This window comes from Dermacentor andersoni, chromosome 3 (assembly GCF_023375885.2).
Source record: "Dermacentor andersoni chromosome 3, qqDerAnde1_hic_scaffold, whole genome shotgun sequence".
Taxonomy (NCBI): Eukaryota; Metazoa; Arthropoda; class Arachnida; order Ixodida; family Ixodidae; genus Dermacentor; species Dermacentor andersoni.
This window is the reverse complement of record NC_092816.1, coordinates 116,068,047-116,092,236: the sequence shown is the minus strand read 5'-3', so window position 1 is coordinate 116,092,236 and position 24,190 is coordinate 116,068,047. Positions and strand designations below refer to the sequence as shown.

The following is a 24,190-nucleotide window of genomic DNA, read 5'->3' as shown; positions in this document are numbered from 1 at the left end:
TAAAGTGGTGTTGGCATGTAAAACCCCATAATATTTATGCTAGTTTTCTATTGCATTATTTATTGTTCACCATTGGGCCTCTCATCGGCTTTTCAGGTTTTGTTCTCTTAGCCTTCGCTATACTCCAATTGCAAAGACGAAGAAATTGCGTCGGGAAAGCAGGCTTTTGGACAGCACAGCCGAAGTGTGAGCGCCTTCCTTCCACAATTTGTAGCCTTTTCCTTTTGCAGGAGTTGAGTTGGGGTTTCGTTTCAGCCGCCATCCCCTTCGTTCGCCTCCCGTTGCCCCCCTCTCTCGAGCATTCCTCCTCCCCGAACTCCCCCGCACTCCCGGCCCTTTCAACTCACCTCCCGTGGCGACTCTCCGTCTGTCGATTGGCGGCCCAACTCCTGGTCACGTGGGTTCCAGAACGCGCTTCCTTATAAGCGCGCACTCGCGCGAGCCCCAATCTCACAGCGTTTGCGCTGCAAGACACCAATCGTTCGCCGTTCATTTAGTCTGCAGGGGTCGCGCTGCCACAAAAAACGAGCGGTCTGTCCCAGAGCGGCGATAGGCCCCATAGAGGCGTTTCATTGTTGCTCAGTCTGCGAAACGGAAAGGGTAAATACCTTTCTTCAGAGTGTGGAAATAGAGTTCTTGAAGAGAAAAACTGAAAATCAGTGTCCTTTCTTTCAAGGTCGCTGGAACCTGGTTGGCACCTCGTATGGAAATACAGTTCCTAGAATAAACGCACGTAACAACAAAGAGGGCTAGAAGTTAAGAAACAGGTGCCTCTGCGTGCCCGCCACCACTCCGACTGGCTCTTCAACCATGACGTCTGTCTTCACTGTGCTCTTACTGGCCGCCGTTTCACTGTGCACCGTGCTCAACGTAAGTGGTCTTCTGCTCTGAATGACTGAATGCATGACGTCACTGATGCGTTCGCGCCGTGGAAGACCTAACTTATGTTCAGAAAACCCCACAACGCACAACTCAACATCCACTATATCTAAAATTGTTGAAACTCCTCATTGTGAAATTCTGCCGTATGTGCCTGAGCAATCTGCTGTATGACATCTGCAGTGGTGTTTATGTTCCTCATGTTTCAGCCTGCTTTCTTGACAACTTAAAGGGAGTAAATAACACCTAGAAATTAATTAGTGCAACAGTTATAACTTCTTGAAGATAGAAAAACTGCCCAGGGAGCTTTTCTTTTTCACAATAATTTATACGGCACCCCAAATTGAACTAGTGTGATGTAAATTCATGATGTCAGTGTCATTGCATGTGCACGTGCATTTGTGCACGAAAACTAATTGTGGAGCAGAAAAAACATCCTGCGCGATCCTAGTTAATGTGCTTATTTTATTAGCGTTACTTCTCTTCATTCGCACTTTCTACGCTGAAGATAAAATCCTGGTGCATGCACCAATTGCTTATCTACACGAACAAATATATTGCATTTTAGAACCGCTTCTGGTGTCGCGTGGGCGAAGCTCTTTCCGAAACCATCTTTGGCGCATCCTTGCCACATTATTCTGCTCAAGTCCTTCAAATCCCATCAATCTTACAAGAAATCCAGACATAAAAGACCCAGCTAGTGTTTCTCATATATCCTCTCACCTTTTCTCATGTCTCTTCGCGAGCTCATGTTAGAAGTTTTTATTATTATTCTGAAGTGCCATTTTGGCCATAGTTTAGCAGCAGGACGCTGTTAGTCCTTTCACAAGTTGAACACCATCAAGAGCTCTGCAAATAATGCAATATTTTCTAAAATTTTTATTGTGGATAATAGGGCCGTCATCACTTGACCATTACGTGATCGCACGCATGAAATCTGTAACAGATAATAATGCTGTCACCAATCTTTAATTTTTAGACGACATTCTACTAATTACTGTACTACGTTACTACGTAGAAGTGAGCTGAATACAAGTATTGACTGCGTCACATGAAAATTGGTATAACTTTCTACCAGTATATTCTTAGTTCGGAGCAATGCTTTGTGAATGTATGCTTGCTTTAGGGCATTCTCCATATTCTTCATGTAAAGCATAGATTCTACATGAGAAGGTTTTATCGTTAGAGTGTTTCAAGAGGTTTCAAAAGGAACTGAATTTTCATAAAACTGCGCCCGAGATGACTTGAGACGGCAAGTGCTATTTCTCGTGTGCGAAGTGTCACTGACGTAGGGCTCGGGCTGATATATGGCCACTTCATCTGTACACTGACAAACTTTCCCTATCAGGATGCAGAGACCACGCACCTTCACAAAGCATCTGTGTCCACTGGGGCACGGTAATGAGGCGCCATCCAGAATTCACGCGGCCAAAGAGAGATCTTGCTTTCAATCTTTCCATGCACACCTGTGCCTCGCTTTTAATATTTTTGTTTCATTTAGTTTTTGTATGGATAGATAGATATGACACACAAGAGGCTTCCGACATCATGACGCAAGCAAGTGTAAATGCTCAATGCAACTTGTTATCGCAACTGCAAGGCCAACTTAGTGCATCTCTCTCTGGCCCATTTGACCAACAAGACGCTCAAGAGACCTGTACTGACGAATAATTAAACTATAAATACAAATATCCATCGGAAGTCTAACTGTTAAGCCATGGTGAAAGAGGGAGAGAGCGAAAGACGTTCATTAATTGATAAAAAAAGAAAAATCTACATATATTAAAAGGGAGCCTAGTGGTGAAATTCTTCACATATGCCCATACGTCATGGGGTCATGCTCTAGTTGGTTAACAAGGCCATCATTAACATAAACCCATGCGGTATTTTTTCCAGCTTTACTCAGAGAGCAACATAGTTCTTTTTTTCTTTGTAAGTGTTAATTTTGAAAGGTTTCGTGGCTCAAAAGGATCATTTTATCATTACGTTGCCTCGTAAATCCAAATAAGCTGAGCGAAGGAAAGAACAGCCTAAAAATGGTGACATGCTATCGATCATGTCTGTGCAATAAAAACAAGAATAATAACAACTAACGATTGAATAACGTTTTTTGTATAGACGCACATGACGCTGACATGCTCAACATTCAATCAACGGAGATATTTCGCTCTCTTGCACAAAGGGTAAAAAAGCACCAAGGGTTAATAAAATCAGAAGAAAGTGCTAGGGAAGGTTAATATGCGTGTATTTACAGGAAAGAAATAGTAAAACTAATATACCGTAATTATTTACTTGCACATGCTCAGTGGTAATTGCACTTTTCAAGGCGATACCCGCATTGTAACAACTGCATCGCAGCCTTGATGTCTGCAAAGAAGAAGCTGCTACCAGTAGGTAACTCTCCCTTAGAGATACTACTAATGAGTAGTCACATGCTGAATTTTACATTGTGGTAGTAGCACAAACACAACAGCAAATGTATTATTAAATAGTGAAAACGCAGTGGCGTCTAACATCAAGCCTCCACACCATGTCATAAATGTGGACGTGACAGTGTTCATTCGTCTATAACGTGTTTTTGTATCAACAGGTTTCACCATAGTGCAGTACAAGCCAGAAGTAACAGTTTCGTATCTTTTAGACGCACTATGTCAACCACTGATGTCTCGAATTCGCTCAAGTGATCGGCGATATTCATTTTTCACCTACGAATACCAAAGCTAACGTTGAAGCCTTGCGCGATCTGATCCATTTGTGATGAACTGTCGGGAGAAATTGCTTGACATTCAGTCAACGTTTTCAATGTGCTTGTTGCAGTGAATAAGTTCATTACAAAGCGCCACATTTAATTATCTGTTTCCGAAGTATTGGTTTTCAGCGTTGTATTCGTACCATATAAACATGAACATTTGCTGATTTAACTACGCAGTTGTTTCAATGACGATGGGCGCATAGATAAACTTCCCCTGCTAGAGAGAGAAACAAAGAGGTAAAGCAAGGCAGTTATCCAAGAACATGCCCGGACTGCTACCCTACACTGGACAAGACAGAAAAAGCATTAGTAGATACGAAGGAAAGAAAAATAATGTAGCGACAGTCGTTCTGAACACACTCGTAGAGGAATGTTCGCAAACATTTACAAGTGGTTCTATACAGTCCAGTTAAGTTAAAGAAGTGCAGTAGGGCTTTTGTTGCCTTGTGCAGGCAAGAATGCTGAGGCCGAGGCCCCAGGATATTTTCCTGCACGAGCTGCTTGTAATTCAAGGAATTCAGCCTCGTTTGCAGAGCCCATCGGTGGCTATCGAAACATGGGAATTGGCACAGAAGGCGCCCTATTGTCTGGTCGCACGAGTAGAAATTTGCACGCCGCACAGTTGGTCCTTCCTATTTGGAATAAAGGGGATGCGAAATGAACGGCAATGAAAAGATACTTCGAAACTTTTGTAGCACTCAAAGACTACAGCTGAACACACAAGTAATTTTTTCAGTTTATTTGCTTAAGTAGCCAATTCCTCAATGCAGTATTAGAAATATAAGGTGTCAGGGCCTAGCTGTGGTTGACTAACGAGCGGAGATTGGCTCCATGAGCTTCAAGGTCTGTGAGTCGATTTCAAAAAAACAGCACGTGGTTTCGAGCAGTGCTAGTGTCATCAAACAATTGCTCTCAAAAGCAATGGAGAAGTTCACAGTGCTCGATTCTCGATTCAATCGCTGCCAGACGACAGGGATATCAGATGCTTTTGTCGGTGATATCCTGATATCTCTGATATGTGCTTCTCATGTTTGCACGTCTTTTCTTTAATTGTTGGTTACTCATGCGTGGGCACGCTCTTACTCGAAAAAGGGGAAAAGAAATGCGCACTGGTCTTCACACACCTGTCGGCGCCTACGCCGGCACACGTGGAAAAGTGCTGTAAAGCAGAATTCAGCGACCCGACATGCTAACAAGCAAGAAAGTGGCGGCAGAGCCAACGAGCAGTAGAGCCTCGCCGTCAATTGATTGAGAGATTACTAACGGTGTAGTAGTTATAAATGTTGCCATCCTGTCATCTCTTTAGGTCTGCCTACTGTCGGCGACCATCGGCAGACCGAAATCGAAGTCGGGTCGGCCTATAGTGTGAGTGAGCCTTAAGCGATCTGGAGCAGTGCGGCTCTATTGTCAACTGTATCAGGAGGCATCAATTTTCTGAAGCGATGGCGCAAGGTGATGCGACACCCATTTGAGGAACCCAGCATTCCAACAAACGACAAAAATCACAGCTTTGATTGGAATTAGAAATAGAAGTGAAGGTTCTCTTTGTTGAAGTGGATTCTTCTCCGCTGACTTTCTTTCAATGTGATTGGCTTTTGAAGCACTTCCTTTCTTAGCCAAACCGTTTGCGAATTGCTCTCAATTACAAGTTTATTTTGCACTTACTCTTGGTCTTAGGAGTTGTCGCGGTTCTATAATTAAATGCCTTGGGTATATTCTACTGGAAAACACACGATAAACGCATGCAATTGCCGCCAAGAAAGTTGCAGTTGTTTCACTGTTATGTCCGCCGTTATCTAATACGACTGGTACGCTCGTACTTTTTAACCTATAGAGTGTGCTGTAATTCGTCTACCTTTTCGTGACTTTGCTTATGGAAAGCTGCCTGCTTCTCATGAGCACATGTGACGAGTGGCCTACACATTTTGGAGCCCGGGAGAAACTACTGCGTGCAGGCTCGGCTGCGACGGAGAGCAATGATGTCACTACTGGCGCATGCAGCCAACCCAACACCACTTGTATAGCACAAGGCCTTTTCACTCCGATCCATGGCGTCATGTGATCTGGCCCGACTACCATCGAATCTAATGGGGATCCTCCAGAGTAAGCAAAAGTGATTTTGACGTCACCGCTTCCATAACGCCAGTCTCATCAATGGAAATTTCGGGCCAGGCAGGGTGACGTCATGGATCGGAGTAAACAGGCCTTGTGCTGTCTAGGTGGTGTTGGCTAAACGCGCTCTTCTCTATATCTAATTTCTTGCGCATGCGCATGGGGCTGCGCCGGAAGAGTTTTCGGTGCACATGAGACCGACAGACGGATGGACGGACGGACGGACGGACGGACGGATGGACAAATCGGCTAGCCATATACAGCTTCGGTGTGAAATGCACACTGGGCCTGCTACCCCGTCAAGGCGGGAAGGAGGCAAGAGATGAAAAGGGAAACCAAGGGGGGCGATATTCCGAGCGACGCGCTCATACAGAGGTGCGCATCAAGTGAAAAGAAAGCCGGTGAGGCAAGGCGGCTTGAGGAACTCCCGCAATGCCCAGTGGACTGCACAGCTGACGACGCATGTGGGCGCTGTCCAAAAATCCATAGCCGTCTTATGTCGTAACCTCTCAGTCATTGCTCGCAAGCTTTTCTGCGCGATGCTCGAAGCGATGAGCAGAACAGGGAGAACTGTGGGCCATACGTTTACCCTGCGCAACAGTTTTGAGAACTTAAAACAGAGAACCTAATATGAGATCCCCAAAAAGGTTGGGATGGACATGCCCCTTCATATAAAATAAAAACTGGTTCGCAGTCGGCAGTGCTATTAGGCGACGATTAATCGATGGCTTGTGCGGGACAAGCCGCGCGAGGAGATAGGACAGGATTTCGGTATGGTAGTGGAGTAATATGCATTTTCCACCACGACCTGTTGACTAATTAGGCAGGAATCTTTATTGAAAAATCGGTGCTTAAGAAAAGCCTTCTCACTATTTCGGCGCTTTTTCGTAACCAATGAAAGCTATTTCAGCGGCCACTACATGCCCCAAAGAAGTTTTGGTTTAAAGAGTGTCAGCGTGGCTAGATGTAGCTGTAGGGTAATCAAGCAGCACTAACGAGCTCGTTTTGCAGGATCAACGCTCAACTAGCTGTCAGTGAAATCTCAATTAAATTGCCATCAGATTGGATTGTAATTCAGCGTTGAACAAATGCGTAAGCCACATGTGACAGCACGACCAAATTTTTCCAACTGCCACCAACTTGGCCACGATACGTGACGTTGTGAACACTCAGTAACAATCTTCATATCTTTAACGTGCTGACAGTGCAAATTGTGGGATGCAGGTATGTGTAGAAACAGATAAAATGTATCCTTCCTATAAGTGTTCTTCTTAAATATACTATCTGAAACAACCTTCTTTTGAAGAAGTACGAGATATAAACATTTGGGTGTCAGAAGATTCGGTCTAAAACACGGAACTGCGAACGTCAGCGTACTTGAATATGTCCAAATCGATGGAGGCTGTGCGCAGCCTCGTGCTGCTAAATTCAAGTATTAAGTTATGGTTACATGAGGCAACAATAATTATTGTATTATTAATAATTGTTAGTATCAGCAGTACTAACTAGTAAAAATTATTGAATGCACCTCTCACACCTCGTGCCGTCATCATCATAAGCCTGGCTACGCCCACTGCTGGGCAAAGGCCTCTCCCATACTTCTCCAACTAGCCCGTTCATGTGCTAATTGTGGCCATGTTGTCTCTGCAAACTTCTTAATCTCATCCGTCCACCTAACTTTCTGCCACGTAACTGAATCTAGTCCGTAACCCTTAATGACCATCGATCATCTTCCCACCTATTACATGCCCTGCCCATGCCCATTTCTTTTTCTTGATTTTAACTAAGATGTCGTTAACTCACGTTTGTTCCCTCACCCAATCCGCTCTCTTCTTTTCGCTTAACGTTACACCCACCATTCATCTTTCCATAGCTCATTGCGTCGTCCTCAATTTAAGTATAACCCTTGTCGTAAGCCTCCAGATTTCTGCCCCGTACGTGAGTACTGGTAAGGCACAGCTGTTAAACACTTTTCTCTTGAGAGATAATGGCAACCTGCTGTTCATGATCTGAGAATGCCTGCCAAACGCACCCCAGCCCATTCTTATTCTTCTGATTATTTCAGTCTCATGATCCGGATTCGCGGTCACTACCTGCCCTAAGTAGATGTATTCCGTCACCACTTCCAGTGCCTCGCTACCTATCGTAAACTGCTGTTCTCTTCCGAGACTGTTAAATGTTACGTTAGCTTGCTGCAGATTATTTTTAGACCCACCGTTATGCCTTGCCTGTCCAGGTCAGGGAGCATCCATTGCAAATGGTCCCCTGAGTTACTAAGCAAGGCAATATCATCAGGGAATCACAAGTTACTAAGGTATTCTCCATTCTCTTATCCCAAATTCTTCCCAATCCAGGTCTCTCAATACATCCTGTAAAGACGCTGTGAATGGCATTGGAGAGATCGTATCTCCCTGCCTGACTTCTTTCTTTATTGGGATTTTGTTGTTTTCTTTAGGGAGGACTACGGTGGCTGTGGAGCCGCTATAGATATCTTTGAGTGTTTTTACATACGGCTCGTCTAAGCTCTGATTCCGTAATGCCTTCATGACTGCCGAGGTTTCGACTGACTCAAACGCTTTCTGGTAATCAATGAAAGCTATATATATAAGGGTCGGTTATATACCGCTCATTTGTCCATCACCTGATTGATAGTGTGAATATAGTCTATTGTTAAGTAGCCTTTACGGAAACCTGCCTGGTCCTTTGGTTGACAGAAGTCTCAGGTGTTCCTGATTCTATTTACGACCACCTTATTAAATACTTTGTAGGCAACGGACAGTAATCTATGTTGTCCCTCGCGTAATTGTCCAATCGTGTAGCTTGAGCGTATCTTGTGCAAAACATTGTGCACACGTTTCGGCGTTCGAATAATCCGAGCAATCAACACGCCATATGTAGGTTATCAGGTCGCCCACGTGCTCTGATAACATTTGTTTCCGCTTTGTTTGTTGTTTGGCGGCAGCAATATAAGCTTGCGCTTCGCGCCGTGCACTTGAATGAGCATAAATGTCGTCATTCGATCCATGTATGGCGCGTCGTACGATCGTTTTATCTTTATCTTTCTGCGATACTGTTATTGTAACGACTAGCTTTCCTGATGTGGCTGCCTGACGGCTAATGAGACTTTGGTTACCCACTCTTGAGTTGATACATTTTAAGTACAACACGCTCGTCATGCCGAATTGCGCAGCTTAGATATGGAGGCGCTTCGCTTGAAAGCTCCCAATGCCTAAAATAGGAGTCAGTGGACATGTCTTTGCAACAAGTGGCATAATATAACTGATCTGTGCTAACGAATGAGAAATGACAGACTTCGGAGAACATGATTGGCACTGTCATAAATGGGTGTTCATGCTATTTACTGGCCTGACAGCACAACCAAATGCTGTGCATAAGGGCCTTCTCAGTAACATTTCCTATAATGGCACACAGTAAAGCGAAATTTAAGCAGGACGCGTTGTGTTTGGATTTGTTCAGCGACTACAGGGTAATGACGTAAGCTCACATAGATCATTTTGGCAATAATTGCACTTATCGGAAGTGTGCTTCCAAATATTATATAGAAGAAAAAACGATGCAACAAGCTTCCAGGTTGGTCAGTTAATGCAATTAGGCGCGAATGTATCGACTAAGCAAATTGAGCAAATGTGCTGGGAAGACAATAAAATAAGACGGCACGAAAAGTCTCATTGAGGCCACCTATGCGCCACGCGGCCCTTCGTTGTTTTGCAATGCGCGGAATCAGGCCACCCGCGAGCCCGTCTTTGAGCGCTTGTCGTCGTGTTTTCTGTTACGTATGCTTTTGTTTGCATTAAAGGTGTGGCTTTTATTAAATATTGTGGTCATCAGTCATATGGTCTCTCTGGTCGCCTCTTTTCCTTGTCACTTGTGCGCCATGCTGATTCGCTCCGGGTTCCAAGACGCACTTCTGTCAACGCTCTACGTGGACTAATACGCCCTGTACTAAGCTAGACTGGAAGCACTACTAACCGAAAAGACGTCCCATTTAACGCTGGATGTTTGTCATCTGTCTTCGTCGGTTCCATTCAATTTTCTGCATCGCGCGCTCTCTCTCATACCCGGAAACAATGTCCAGCGCTAAGCGAGTGCCAAGTTTACGACCGGTTGTATTGAAGCTGTTACGAAGCGTGAAAATGTGTCCCGAGGCATTCTTCTGGCCTGAGCGCCCTCTCACACATGGAACTGTAGCATGACGCTGCCCATTTAAAAGTTAAAGCAATATTACAATCGGTGGGCGAACTCTAAAGTTCCGGAACGGGAAAACGTCGCAGCTTTCTAGGGTAGCCCATTGGCAGTTTCACCATGCAGCTACAAACGCACAAGCGTGCAAAATTTATGGAAGGTAAAGCTGTCGGCACGACCAAGGTATTCATTTACGCACGTCGCCCGCACTCATTAGTCATGAATGTTCAACTGTTACTCGAGCTGTTAAAGCTGTCTTCTGTCAGCGGTAGCTGGCGCATGTGTCTCCGTAAGCACTTCAGGAAAAACTCGTTTCCAACGTCTTGTAATGAACTGCCTCCACGAGCTTAGCAATACCAGATGCTCTAGTTATTGCGATCGTATCAAGGCGAATCGTGCTACAACTCCGAAACAGCGAAATCACAGTCGTCAAAATCGCTGCTGCACTATTACTGCCCTTAGCACAAATGGCTTGGAAAGACGTCGCCCTAGACCGAGTTGTGCGCTACTACTTCCAGTACGTTACACACGTCTTATGCACCCTGCTGACATAGTACCAGGGCGAAAGGTAACCAAATAATCTGTACCGCATAGTTGTTTTTCGCTCCGTACACGTATCGTGGATACATGTGCATGCGTATATGTGTGCTACAGTGATAAATTCCTTAAGGAGATTTATAAGCTTAGATAGATAGCGCTTGTTCCTAATCAGCCTCACTTTCCGGTGTAAAGCTTGCGCTTATTATATTCAACGTAAGCTAGACTAAGGCCGGCGATCAGATGGAGAGGTTGGAACGACGCGCTTTCTGCTTTTTCATATAACCTACATGTATATGGGTTAAGTAGCTATTTGTGATAAAAATTACTGAATAAATATTGGCAGACATTAAAAAAAACTTGTAGGATGCCGTGCTATTACGTTCGATATGATGATACCAAAAATTAATAGTGAATAAATGAATAAAGCCTTTATTTTAAGGAAGGGGTCGGCTCTAGGCCGCTGTTGGGGATTAGGAGGGAAAGGAATGTGGATTCCCATATTGTTGGCTGAAGCACATCTTCATCTCAGTCTTTGATCTTCCGCTTTATGCAGACTCAGGTGCATGTTCAGTTCCGCCGCTCTCGCATGGGCTGGTCGACTCCTTCTACATTACTCGAAACAAGCCACTTTGTCTGTGATATGTCGCAATGGCTTTTTCTGTTTCAGGGTTTGTTTGTATTCCGATTCCTAGAGTTCTAATGTATCCGTGTAGTAAACGTTGAATGTTGAATCTCCCTTGTGACAAGCTGCACAGCTCCAAATGAGGTTCTGCAATTCTGCTCTGCATCACTCCAGGCAATGTGTGCATCGGGTATAAGTGTTCGCAATCGTAGCTTGTCTGGGTTGGTGCCATTTCTCAAGTATGAGTTGTGTGCATGCAGCGTTGGCCATAACTGTATTCAAAGAAACCTCTTCCGTGCGAGTAAGCACTCCCTTGTCAAACACATGTACTGGTGCAGCTTTTAATTGTCACCGTTTACTGTCTACTTTTCTTTTAGTGCGAATGTAATGCCTCAGTGCTCTGCTAGGAGAGCCTTCGGCCAATATCTTTAGGTATGGATATTGGTCCACGGGGTTTGGCGATTAAATGGAGTGTGATGAGCTGTACGTGTAACCAAGCCCACCCGCTTATCGCGGCAATAATAATAAAGTCCAAAGGAGGGCACAGTAACTAGAAATGCAAGTAAAATACTAGCTTATTGGCCAGCCAAGCAATACAAATATCGGCTCTGCACTCTTTCATTCAAGTTGCAATGCTCAAGGCACTCTAGGAAGAGGTCACTGTCTCAACAACCGGCGGCAAGTGTTTATAGCTGAAGTCACTTCCTCGATAATGCACCGCACGAACACTTTCCCAATATGCCGTAGTAAACACAAAATCGTTCACGAACTTCCAAACTTTCTCGGTGCGCTCAAACTTCATTATCATGGCCTGGCGGCGTGTGTTTTCATAAGGCTGAGTTTAGTCGTCGGCGTTCCTGTAAATTATGTTTTTGCGATGACTTTTATTTTCTGAGCTCTTGACCTTCTCCACCCACGTTATCACGGTGGCTATATTAGCTCACTTCAGAGGGGTAATTTAACCGAGAAGTGGTTACTGCTAGGATACGTAAGGCATTTGAAGTAAACAAAGGAACAGGGAGCTAGCGAAAACAAAACACAATGTTTTTCAACATCTCGCTGCTTTCCGAACATCAAGCAGACATTACTCCGGCAGGCTTCCTAGTTATTCTCAACAATAAGTTGACCATCTGCAAGGAAAGATAGCACCAAAACGTTTTTGGCTTAGACAGAAATTACTCTTCTTTTTGGTTTCCTTGTGTTTTGAAGATCTCTCCGAGATTCGCATTGCAAGATTATGGTGCACCTTTCAATTTTCAGAGATGAGTAAGACGATTTTGGGTCGCAGAAAAGGGTGTAGAGGATAAATGTATCAGTTTTGCTGCATTCCTTTATATTTCCTTGTGTGATCTGGAATGATTTCAACACTCGGTCAAGAGCTATCAGGCCAAGCTAGCACAAAGAAACAAAAAAATTACGATATCTGCCTAAATTGGTGAAAACAAAAAAAAAAAGGAAAACAAAACGCTTCCGTTGCAAATGACGGGACCGCTGGCGAAACGGTGGTATATCTCAAGCATCGCTAAGTACCTAATGAAAATAGATGTTTCTGTAGAACTTATAAGTGGAGAGTTTACAAAGTAGCAGATGGAATTGCTTAAAATGTAGCATATACATCTCTTTCCAAAGGCTGGTTGTAATGAATCCAGATTGAGAAGTTATCATGAACGTTGTAATGACAACTACACCTCTTTCTAAAACCTTTCTGAATGTAATGCTACTGACGCCACTGCTTCATACTTAGAGAGCTTCATCCCTAATCTGTAACGTTTGTTGACGGGGCAGAGCCCGTGAATGAAGAAAATGTGCCGATTCAAGGCTATTGGAAGTCATCGCGCGTATTCGCGCCAGTTCCCTCGTAAAGGTCGATCTATTGTATGACATTTCATCTATTGCAACGTGCTAGGCCAGAATACCATGGTGCCTCTAGTTTAGGAAGCATCCTGTACACTTGTGCAAACTCTCCTAAAATAAGAACGCCAGGAACGCAACGTGATCCGTGCGTATTGCGACGCCGGCATAAGATGCCTATAGGTGTTTTTCTGGCTAAAGGATATGTATCACTAGAGGAAATGTCCGCTTTGCAAATTAAAATGAAGCCCCCACTTAGCGCTTTTTTATTGCTTCCCGGTATTCTTATTTCGAATGAGTTAAGCTTAGGCAATATATATATATATATCTATATATATATATATATATATATATATATATATATATATATATATATATATATATATATATATACATGCATACAAAATGTCGCCCAGGGGAAATTTTGGCATGCGTAAGGCAACACACACGCACGCACGCACGCACACACACACACACACACACATATATATATATATATATATATATATATATATACATATATATATATATATATGTGTGTGTGTGTGTGTGTGTGTGTGTGTGTGTGTGTGTGTGTGTGTGTGTGTGTGTGTGTGTGTGTGTGTGTGTGTGTGTTGCCTTACGCAATGCCAAAAGTTCCCCTGGCTGACAATACTTCGTCTGACGAAGGAAGCGTTTACGGTGCCTTCGCAGCATCAGTCAAAGCACTTGTTTCTTCCTTAACCATTTCTGCTGTTGCAAAATATTGCCATGGCGCAGCATATACAGGCAATTGCACGTCTTTATTGGGCTCTTTATTTGTCATCAAAATTTTAGCATGATAGATTTAATTCAGGTAATTGCAAGATTTTTCAATCAGTTTTGATTTTGTTGCATAATACGTAATTTCATAGAGTAGGTGATAGTTCTTTTGGGTATAAATGCACACCATTCATTATCAGTATATTTGCAGATAAAGTTCAAGTTCCTATATTTCGGTCAATAAAAAACTGACGTGGTGTCTTCGACAATTTCTTTATTTGCTGCTTTTGCGCGTTTATCTCTCTGTATAAGTCGCAAGTTATTGCCGTTTGTGCAGAAATGCTGATCTCTCACACCGTGAATGTAACTGCAGACGCTACTGTAACCGTAAGTTCCCGGGATGTGTGCGGAATCCTCATGATCAAGATGTCTCGAAGCCATATACGGTTTTCTATGTGAAAATGCAGACGAGAAAAGTATATAAGTGTGTTCAGACTATCACGTTCCAGAACTATGTTCCGTTCGACGTTTTGCCCCAGAACCAGCCTTGTCTGGAATCATAAAGGACGCAGGCCGTTAACTGTCATTGTGTGCTTGCCTGCGGGAGCACCGTGCCACGCCGTGCGTGTGTGCGCTTGTGCGAGTTAAACTCCTTGCATTTGCTTTGTGTCTGTCTGTACCAGCAAACCTATGTATATGGTGTGTATGTTGTCAGATACATACGCGTTAAAAAAAAAGGAAATGAAATGTGGCCGACCCAACGAATGGGGCGTTCGCGACCCTGCATAGAGTGAATGTTTTTGGTTGATAAGTAGAAGGGATAGAGGTAGTGCTATAACAAACTTAATGGTACATGGGCAGCTCATAGGCAGAGTAATACCCTGGGCGGACGCCTCACGCCGGCGGCGTCCTTGCCTTATCCTTATTTTTCCTCTTGTGTAATTTAGGGGCCTTCGGTCTACAACTGGCTGCATAGAATTTTTATCTTTATTTTCATTAATTTTTATGCTGGAAAAATTTACTCGTCGATTTCGAGTACTCATGATCGTGTCTCCAACACAGGTGTAATTCTGGTGTGACGTCTGCTTAGAGCGAAGTAAGAAAAAATCTCGCCGCCTGGCCTTGCTAAACAGCGGGTCGACTGTATTAGGAGCTCGGGCTTGGTGCCAGCCTGTACCCTGAATTTTCACGTACTTGGAAGGTGACAAGCGATTGCTGAATTTCGCGAAATTCTGCGTATATTTCTGCATGAGCTCGCGCAGCGCTGTGCCACTACGAGCGGAAGCAACCATGCAAAATATTCCACGTTACTGTAGAGAACAACCACAACAACGTTCTTAATTCTGCTTGAAAAGCCTTCCCATTTACTCCCTATGCCGAGTAAATCCTCGCAATGAAGACTGTTAGGGACAAGCCTAGGTTTCGCAATCAATGCATGCAGACATACAAGTTAAAGGCAAGCAAAAGGAGCGAGCAACAGCGAGTTGTTGAAGAACGTTTGCAGAACGAGCTAGAAATTAGAATAAAACAATCTGAAGCACACAATGGTGTAAAAATGAAAAAAAAAATACATGCCTGCAAGGGTTTACTTTTCGAAAGCGCAAGGAGTGGAAATTAAAACATTTATGAAAGGTAGCTTTGGCTGGTGTGTAAAAGCCAGAGAGTGTTGGAAACCTGGAGAGACAACTTTCGGTTGGCGATAGTCGGCCAAGCAGCAGACAGTTAAAGAACGAATTATGTGATAGAATAGTGAAGTACTCATAAACAAAAAGAAATTGAAATCTAGTACAACGTAGACGCTGAAGTGCTGCGTGAACGCACGCGCGCATAATGCATTCAGAAATGCTTTAAGCAAATAATATATTACGTTCATAAAAAGGCACACTGTGGCTTCTTTGGAATAATTAGAAGAACGGCAAAAAAAAGCTTTTGCTTCTTTGGTGCCTTTTTTTATTTATTTACCCTAAAATCCCATTTGGGAATTACATAGGGGGGGGGGGGGGGGCAGGTTGGCGGAGTCAGTAATTGATACAAAGTGCGAAGAAACGTATGCGTAATCCAAACAATGAAGAAACGTTCTGTTTACAATCAATGCAAAATAAAGAAAATAAACGCCTACAGTGAACTGAATTATTCCCATTTGTGTACAAGAAGAACATGTGGAAAACATTGCAGCAAGGTCATAGCAATGTTACAACAATGCACTACAAGCTTTCAACAAAAGTTTGCAGCAACGATAGAATACTTTCCCGATGTTTTAACGAAAACAAAAGTACGCTAATATGCATGTATTGGATTTCCTAATTTCTGAACATTTCATGAAGTGCATTTTTGGATCTATTGTGGTCATTTATTTCGGATATATTCCTAGAAAGATGATTTCATTCCGATATGACTAAGTAAAGGAATAAAATTGCACTATGTTTTTACGTGCAAATGGAGGTTCGTCCTTACAGTCATGATTAATTCGTGAGAATTTCTTTTTGACGGGTAAAATGCGTACATGTGAGGAGGCGTTCGGGTGGTCATAAAGCTTATGGAAGAAAGTTAATTAGGAGCGCGAGCGGAGAAATGGTGAAGCTAAATGTATAGTTTTCTTTACTAGAAGCTACGCAGGCAGACACGCAACGATGAGCACCAGAAGCTGAAAAAGTGAAACTGGTATTAAATCAAACACGCAGGCGAGCGATCGAGCGCCTCTTGCGTTTTCGTCTTGAAAGTGAGGAAACTAGTTCGCAACAGGTCAAGCAAGTACTCTTCTCTCCGCAGTTTCTTGATCTCAGTCTTAAACGCTTTCTTTCTCTATAGCGGCATATTTGCATAATTTTTGTGCTAAGCTCAAGAGTGTTGTCCGTTAACATGCATTTCGTCGTTGACACTCTCGTCTCTTACCCGAGCCTCTCTCTCCCGCTACTCAAATTGAGTAAGGTATCTATAAGAGACAGTTCAGCAGACTTTCTTTGCAGACCAAATGGTACATACTTTAAGGTGAACAGGAAACAAGCATTGCGAGATGATGCTGTCCACTTCTTCCTTTGTGTTCCCGTATTTTAGGCTGGTTTCCTGCTCATATGCATTACAATCTAATCCTATTTATCCTCCTCCTTTCCCTTACTCCCAGCGTTGGGTAGCACACAGGACACAGGCTAGCCCACGCAGCCCGTTTTTGCTCTCGCTGGTTGGTGGCAGTTCGGCTTTCACCGCCGACGCATCGACGAGTACGCAAAGTGGGCGCAAGTTCTATTTTATGAATACTGCGATCTTGTACACAAGATCATAGCAGGTGGGAAACATTGTGTTAAGATACAGAATTACAGACACAAAGAAAGCAAAATCGCTCTCGCGCAAGAGATTGGCGGGACGCGTTCGTCGCAGACCGTGAGCTTATTAAGCTCTATGAGACGCACGGCCGTTTCAATGAGCTATGCAAGCGCTACAGATGTACTGCTTAATAGTGCTGTTTTCTACTGAATTTACAAACTTAAATAGGAAAGGCAATTATCCAACCTGAAACCAACATATGCCTCCGAGCGTGTAATTCTTTTAATAAAGCGAACAACTCTCTAGAAGCGTTCATTAGTTGGCTTACATTGACAATAATTGTTTATGGTTTCTGCTCAATTTTCTCTATTTGCATTCAACGTACTTGTGTACTTTTACTCTCCGAGAAATTATATATGGTCTTGTCCGTAGGTCATCTTCCAATTAGTTGTAGTGTTGGCCCGACGACATGGACATGGAAGGCACATAAAAACCCAGTGCCTTGTGTCATGAGCCTATTATGTCTGTGTCGCTGTGCCTACGCTAGAACAAATTAGAGAATGTACTTTTGTGTTTTGGTGCCCTTGTCTGAAGTTGTCAGTGACTTGTTCACTGCGAAATATGACGAATTTTAACTGCTATCATTGGAAAATCTAGCGTATTTTCCGCATTTATCCTAGAATACGCTTCCAAGTAATCTGTTATGCTACTTATACTCTTTGTGGTAATATTTATCGCGTTAAATAATTTTAAGAGAACATAGTAGTAGTTATTGTAAAGCCTTCAACATAGCGTGTGTCGGCTTTTGTGTGTGCACACTTGTCCTACAGGCACAGCACGCTTTACAGTAGCATCGCACGTTCTACGTCGTGTGTCGCAAGAACTGCCGCATTACAAAAGCTATCATCGGCGCTATCTCGCTACCTGCTGGAAAACGCGAATGAGCGAACCGATCGATGGGAATGAATTTCGATATGCTATGCTGAAGCCACAGTGTCCCACTGGCAGGAGGTCCCTGTACACGCCTACACTTTTGACCGTCCATAAATGTGTGCAAGAGTCTTTAAAATGTGCTTCACTCGAACGTCTGGGTAGCACGCATAGCTTGCGAAAGTTGCGACCACGTGCTGGAAACCTGAAGCATGCAGAACATTGGCGCGCATACTTGGCTTAATCTTTGAGGCGTAGGCAAAGTGCTCGGTGAGCCACGCTCTTAATCGCGCGCATAAAGCGTTTCTGATGTAATCAATAATTTTTACTAGCGTTAAATGAACCAAACGACGTTTTAAATGCAAACTGCTCGTGGAATAACAGCTTTTCCGTTCGGCCTTCGAGGTACGGAGAAATTGGTGCTGCTGCACTACTTTCTACCGCTTCTTATTACAAAATATTATGAAGTGCCAAATACCTCAAATGTGCAATCTGGCCTGTTCAAGGTTGCGTCATATACTCGTGCGCTACTCCATAAAAATTATGTGCGAATATGCCACGTAAGTTTGCTAACTTTACCGCCACAACGTGCTATATTAAACTACAAGGCAGAACTGCTCCTATTACTCTTTGCATTGGGACATGTTTGATTCTACTGGGCAGCAGCACCTGTCCAGTAACATGTGCCTTAATACAGCATGCGTGTACTAATCATTATTGGCTATCTCACACAGGCATTGTTGTAACGGAACTTTATTGAAATAACCTAATATTTTTTGCGGAAGTTTCATTATGTAGAAAGGTAAAGTAAGCAATGCAACAAAATATGGGCATCTGAATTTTTGTGATGGTATGTCTCTTAATTAGCGCCAAAAAGGAACTGTGCACAAGCCAACCAACAGATCCCGTATTTACTGCTTTCTATACCGTCTTAGTATGACATAAGTTCTGTTTTTTATTATTATTATTTTAACCAGCGCGTTGTAAGGTACATCTCTCGCTGGGACCTTGAGCAACCTAGTTTAGTTTTCCTTTCACTTAATGACACTGTCTCAAGGATTATATTCTGTAAACACGTGTAACTCGCAAAAATTTGTAAATTCAGCAAGTATATCAGCCTACTGAAAAAGCCAGAAATATTTATGGCGCCGATTTCACGTACATGTAATGTGCCCGTGTAAAGTAGGTTTTATTTGGCTTGATTTTATTAAATGATTAAAATAATTCACCGTTCGTGGTCCCCCGATTCCGCTCATAAAGCTAGCGGAGTGCCACTCGGACCGCTGATGAACAACGAAAAGGAATAGCACTGGAATACAATTGTTACATTGTGCCGGTCGATCCTCTACAAAACAATTTCCTTTTTGATATGTGAGGTGAAACATTTACTCGGTCGTGTTCAGCTAAGGAAAGAGGAAGAATAAGGTTGGTTTCATTGTACAGACAGCGAAAGTGTTTGTGTGGCGTTGCGACTTTCAGGGTGAATTTGAATATGCTACCTCGAGTCATAAGGAAACTGAATACACAGGTACAACAGCGCTTTGCAAGGTGTAAATAATCTTGCCTAGTGCTGCAGTACATCTGTATCCATGTGTTTCTTCCCATATAATTGGTAAGAAATAAACCCTGAACTAAAGTATCTATGTATTGTACTAATATTTGAAGGGTAGGATGTTATATGATTTCTTCGTTAACAAACCTTGCTCGTATACAGTATTATGCATATTTTCGGAATAAATGAACGAGCGGAAATAAATCGCGCTGTCACCTTCTTGCCATCTCACTATTGCGATCCCGTTACGCTGTCCAACCACCAGCGCGGCATTCCCCGCTCGCGCGCGGAGGGTTAGAGGTTCTGTAGAAACGTGGATTTACGTTTGGCACCAGAAACGACGAAGCGGAGTGGATGCACGGTCAGCACGCTCCGCTCATTCGTCTCGGTGTAAGAGCCAGGACTGTGTCTGCCTGCCGCTTCGGTCACGCGCTTTGTTCTGTAAATGCATCAGCATTCTTGCACAGTAAGCATCGAGCCAATGCCATCAGTTATTTAAGTGAGTGCTGACTATAGCCAGACAGCCCTATGTCAGATCTCCTCTCGCGCACCTTCGAGGTTCGACGCCTCCGATGCCACTGGTGGCGCTCCTCATCTGCCAGCGTAGTGAGACGCCTGGTAGCTCGCCAGGGCCATGTTCCTTCTGCATTCTGGCAGTTGCCGTAAATGGTGCGCCGCGCCAACATATCGCACCTGCGTATAGTTAGACAATCGTCCGTGGAGTCCTAGAGCATCACTAGACATTGCTCTTGTAAATGCTGCGCTATTTGTGCGAAACTGCTGTTTTTGTTACTTGGACGATAACCTAAGAGATGTCTAGCACAATTACCATTCTAACTTAAGAATGACCTGCTGTGATGATTGCAATTCCGGAAATTCACTGTCTGCTATTATCATGAAAGCGAATGGCATAGGTGCTTGTACCCCTATACCCCTATTCTTTTGTGATGTTTCTTTCGTGGCATGAAAAATACAAACAGGCAATACAGTATATATATATATATATATATATATATATATATATATATATATATATATATATATATATATATATATATATATATATATATATATATATATATATATATATATATATATAATGTTTGCGAAAGACATGGCAACAAGAGACGGATTTCCCTTAGAGTCCTCTAAAAAGAAACTAAGCCATGTGAACAGTACAACTGGCTTTTCTTTAGGGAACAATTTGCTGCCGCAGGCGAGGATGCAGAACCGCGACAAAAACGTTCGCTTCGCAGGTAAAGCAGCCCTCTTGGCCGTAAGCTGTGGCGAATTCCCACGCAGGAGACAGAGAGGTATTGCGTTTTACGGGTTTCCGCTACAGACGCGAATGGCTCGCTTGCCGCAAATCGGGTCTGGAATGCCCCGCCTAAAAAGAAAATAAATATGGGGTCGTACTTCCTCGGGAAACTGGTCTTGCACAATAACGGCAGTGTTCCTAGGTTGTTTGCCTCTGCCGACAGAAACGTGGTCCACGGGATTTCCCGGGATTTGCGGCGTTGGCGCGGAAAAGAGATCTGTGATAGGTGTTACCCTGATACCACAAGAGAGTGGTGCCAAGAAGAATTTATGTTAGTATACCCAAAGCTTTGAGACGACCATGTGGGTGTCACAAAAGAGACAAAACGAGCAGATAGATGACATCCACCGACGAAAAACAAGATCACTGAACGTAGGTAAAAATGTATTCTGTGGTGGCCACTACGAAGGTAAAACTTATTTGACGGAGACCAATCCTTACACGTGCTATTTAGGTGCGTGCAGAAAATTTATTTCCAGCAACATGTGCTAAAGCCTAATGACAACTTGTAACCTAAGTCATTCAAAACAGTAGTGATTTCCCATAGAAGGGTAACACGCTTTAAATCGGTTATCCATACATATGCTTCTTTGCGTCGAAGTCTTCCCTGCTAGGGCTTATTCTTTTTCGTTTGCTTCACGTGAAATTCCGGAGTCATTACAGAATATGTGAGTCACCACAGAAGGTAGTTGATCCAAAATATAAAATTATTGCAAAAGAATTTCACTGCAATACAGTTTAGGTAAAATAATTTCCTGTCTTAGCGGTACATCATTTATGCATAAGCATAGTTTTTTTTTCAGTAATAATATTGTCAACGTGCCAGCGTGGTCATGACTTTGGTAATCAGTAGACATTGTCGTACTGTGGCCAAAACAATTATGAAAAGCGCAAAATCGTCAGCACGACTTAACCTATATAGGCAAGTTTTGCCGTGGTCCGGGTTTAAAATTAGCTATGAGTACTTATTCGCCTCAATCTTGGTTGCTTCCAAATAACGTCTACGCACTGTGATATTTGTATCGACTGGATTAAAGTTTTCCAACACGTAGTCAACAATCTAGTGTGTGAGTCTATAAAAAAAATCTTCTTTTCGTCAAGCACATTCAGTGCAAGCTTTGTCACAATATTTTTGTCTAGCTCTTGTGACTTCTCTTATAGAGACGGCAGGAATGTTTTTCGCATATGGGCCTAAAACTCGTATTATAATAATGAGTCGCTCCGTAGGTCACAAATTCATCGCAGACAGAGGCCAGCGCAACTGATGTCTCAGGTGAGTTACAGTAAAGGTCATGGTGCGCGGCAAGGTTCTGACAGGGCAAGCTGGAATTCAAGAAGTCAAGAATTCAAATAGTGTAGCGTTGTAATAACGGCGGAAAATGAAACGTTGCGAAAAATATGAGTTAGGAACATGGGCCCGTATTCCCAGAGACATTCTTACGCGAAAATCATTCGTGCCAGGCAATAGTGATGGGAGACGTATAATTACTGAAGACAATCAGCCAATGATAAACAGCAGTTACGATCGAAAAGCTTTGTGAATTCGGCCCATGACTTCTTGCCGGGCAAACAGGTGGCCGGATAGGCAAGGTACAATTCATTCAAAACGGTAGCGGTTAGCAAAGTGTTGATATTTGAACCTGAATTGTCGGCCCTAGCCTGTTTAATTTTTATACATGCGTAACTGAACATTACAGAGCATTGGCTCATACTCACGTGTTTTCCAGAGTGTAGAGCGCCCTTCGTATAGAACACGCAACCTGTTTTAGAGAAGAAGCTTTCGGTATATAGAACAGCTGGCAACATTCAAGAAACTTAGAATGCGGTAGGCGCGTCTTGATCCGAAGAATAACTGGATCATAGAGAGAATCCCGCTAAAGATAGCCATCGGCAAAAAATAAAACAATGTGCGCCTGAGAATAGTATGATTTCTTCGTCGATATTTATTGGTGAAAAATCTCATCTGGAATATTTTTTTTCAGCGACCCGCGTAAATATTATCGCTATTATTCGAGCAACGAAGTTTGCTTATGGAATACTCTTATTATTCATAGTATGTCAGCGCTATGGTATAACTTATAAAGCAATATTCTACGGTGTGCCAAAATCCTGTGAATTCTTAACCATGATCTCCACGTAGATTGTTTATTATGCCGTCAGTGTTCAAGTTCGAACACTTCTAACGAATTTATTATCCAAGGTAATCACAATATTAACGCATATACTTATTATTAAGGATATCGCGATATGCTGAGCTTGTCTCTTGAAATACGGAATCAAACCTAAGCGGAGTCACACTAGACTTTTTAGAGTGTTGTGAAGCAAGCTTTCCTGCATGGAGGTTCGCTTAACTAATGGTGGCATAGTAACATTTACACACAGGTGCACAAGCAATGTTGGTTTTTTTCTGATGATATGGAAAATGTAGTGGTGGTGGGGATGAAATCATGCTCAAGGAAGAAGCGCCAGCAAACGCACCTAGCACTTTGTGTTCATATGAGCAATGAGCGCTGCCACAATTAGTCAGAAATGTGTTGTGCAGAGAAGTGCACTTCTGAGTTACGAAGAGAGTATCGCGGAAGGCTGCACGCCAACCGTTGCATTTTGAACTAAACTAACTGCCCATTCATCACTCACAAATTGTTTAGTTTAAGATTTCGAGATTATGACCAAGCTGGAGTTAGCAAGAGGTGTATCGGTGCGAATGAAATATCAGGCATAGTTCAGGGCGTACACAGCAGATGCTGCCTCGCTTTTTTCTCTGTAATTGAATGGCCGTCGGCATCACAATCACAGTATGAGGATTAAAATACTCGAGCGTACGAAGGACAGCCAATCACAAAATACAAGTTCAGAATGCGGGCCGATTCCAGCGCTGCACCGGAGCAGTACTCCTCGTCACATCTCGCGAAATCGGAGGTGCTGGTCAAGTAGGGTTACAAAAGTGTGACACGCGCGTGAGTCAGCTCGCGATTTCAGGCCACACTAAAGGATGTCTCGCACAAAGCTCGGTGTTTCTGGCAATCGACGCAGGATAAAAGAAGAGGTTTGAAAGACTCCACATGCTTGCAAAAGTGCGTCAGCTGATAAAAAGCTTTGTCTTTCGTCGGACATGCAGAAAGAAGCACACTAGCGAAGGAAAAAGGACTTCTCTCTGTGAAGGCACACGCCTGCCCTCTGGAAAAACAGTCTCGCTGTGTCGTGCAACCGTTTCAACGGGCAGTGCCTCCATGTCAGCGGTTTGCTATGTCGCGTGACTACCACCTCCGAATTCAGTTATGAAACGGGCACTCCTACGTGGCGCCGTGAGGGTTGTTTCAGTTTCCCCGTGGTTTGAATTGCACGCGAGTAAATTCCATGTCAGTATCGTTGTCGCGCTATATCGCCGCTGATATCTGTCCTACTTAGCGCGCCGACAGCCTGTGAAGA

General features: G+C 43.3%; 1 protein-coding gene across 1 annotated transcript in view; it reads left to right on the top strand.

The window, feature by feature from the left end:
- Positions 1-433: 433 nt before the first annotated feature.
- LOC126539239 (uncharacterized) overlaps positions 434-24,190 on the top strand; it is a 64,206-nt gene continuing 40,449 nt past the window's right edge. Inside the window, exons 1-2 of the mRNA XM_072286882.1 lie at positions 434-600; positions 677-870. Coding sequence (XP_072142983.1) covers positions 811-870 — 60 coding nt within the window. The 5' untranslated portion in view covers positions 434-600; positions 677-810. The remainder of the gene's footprint in view (positions 601-676; positions 871-24,190) is intronic.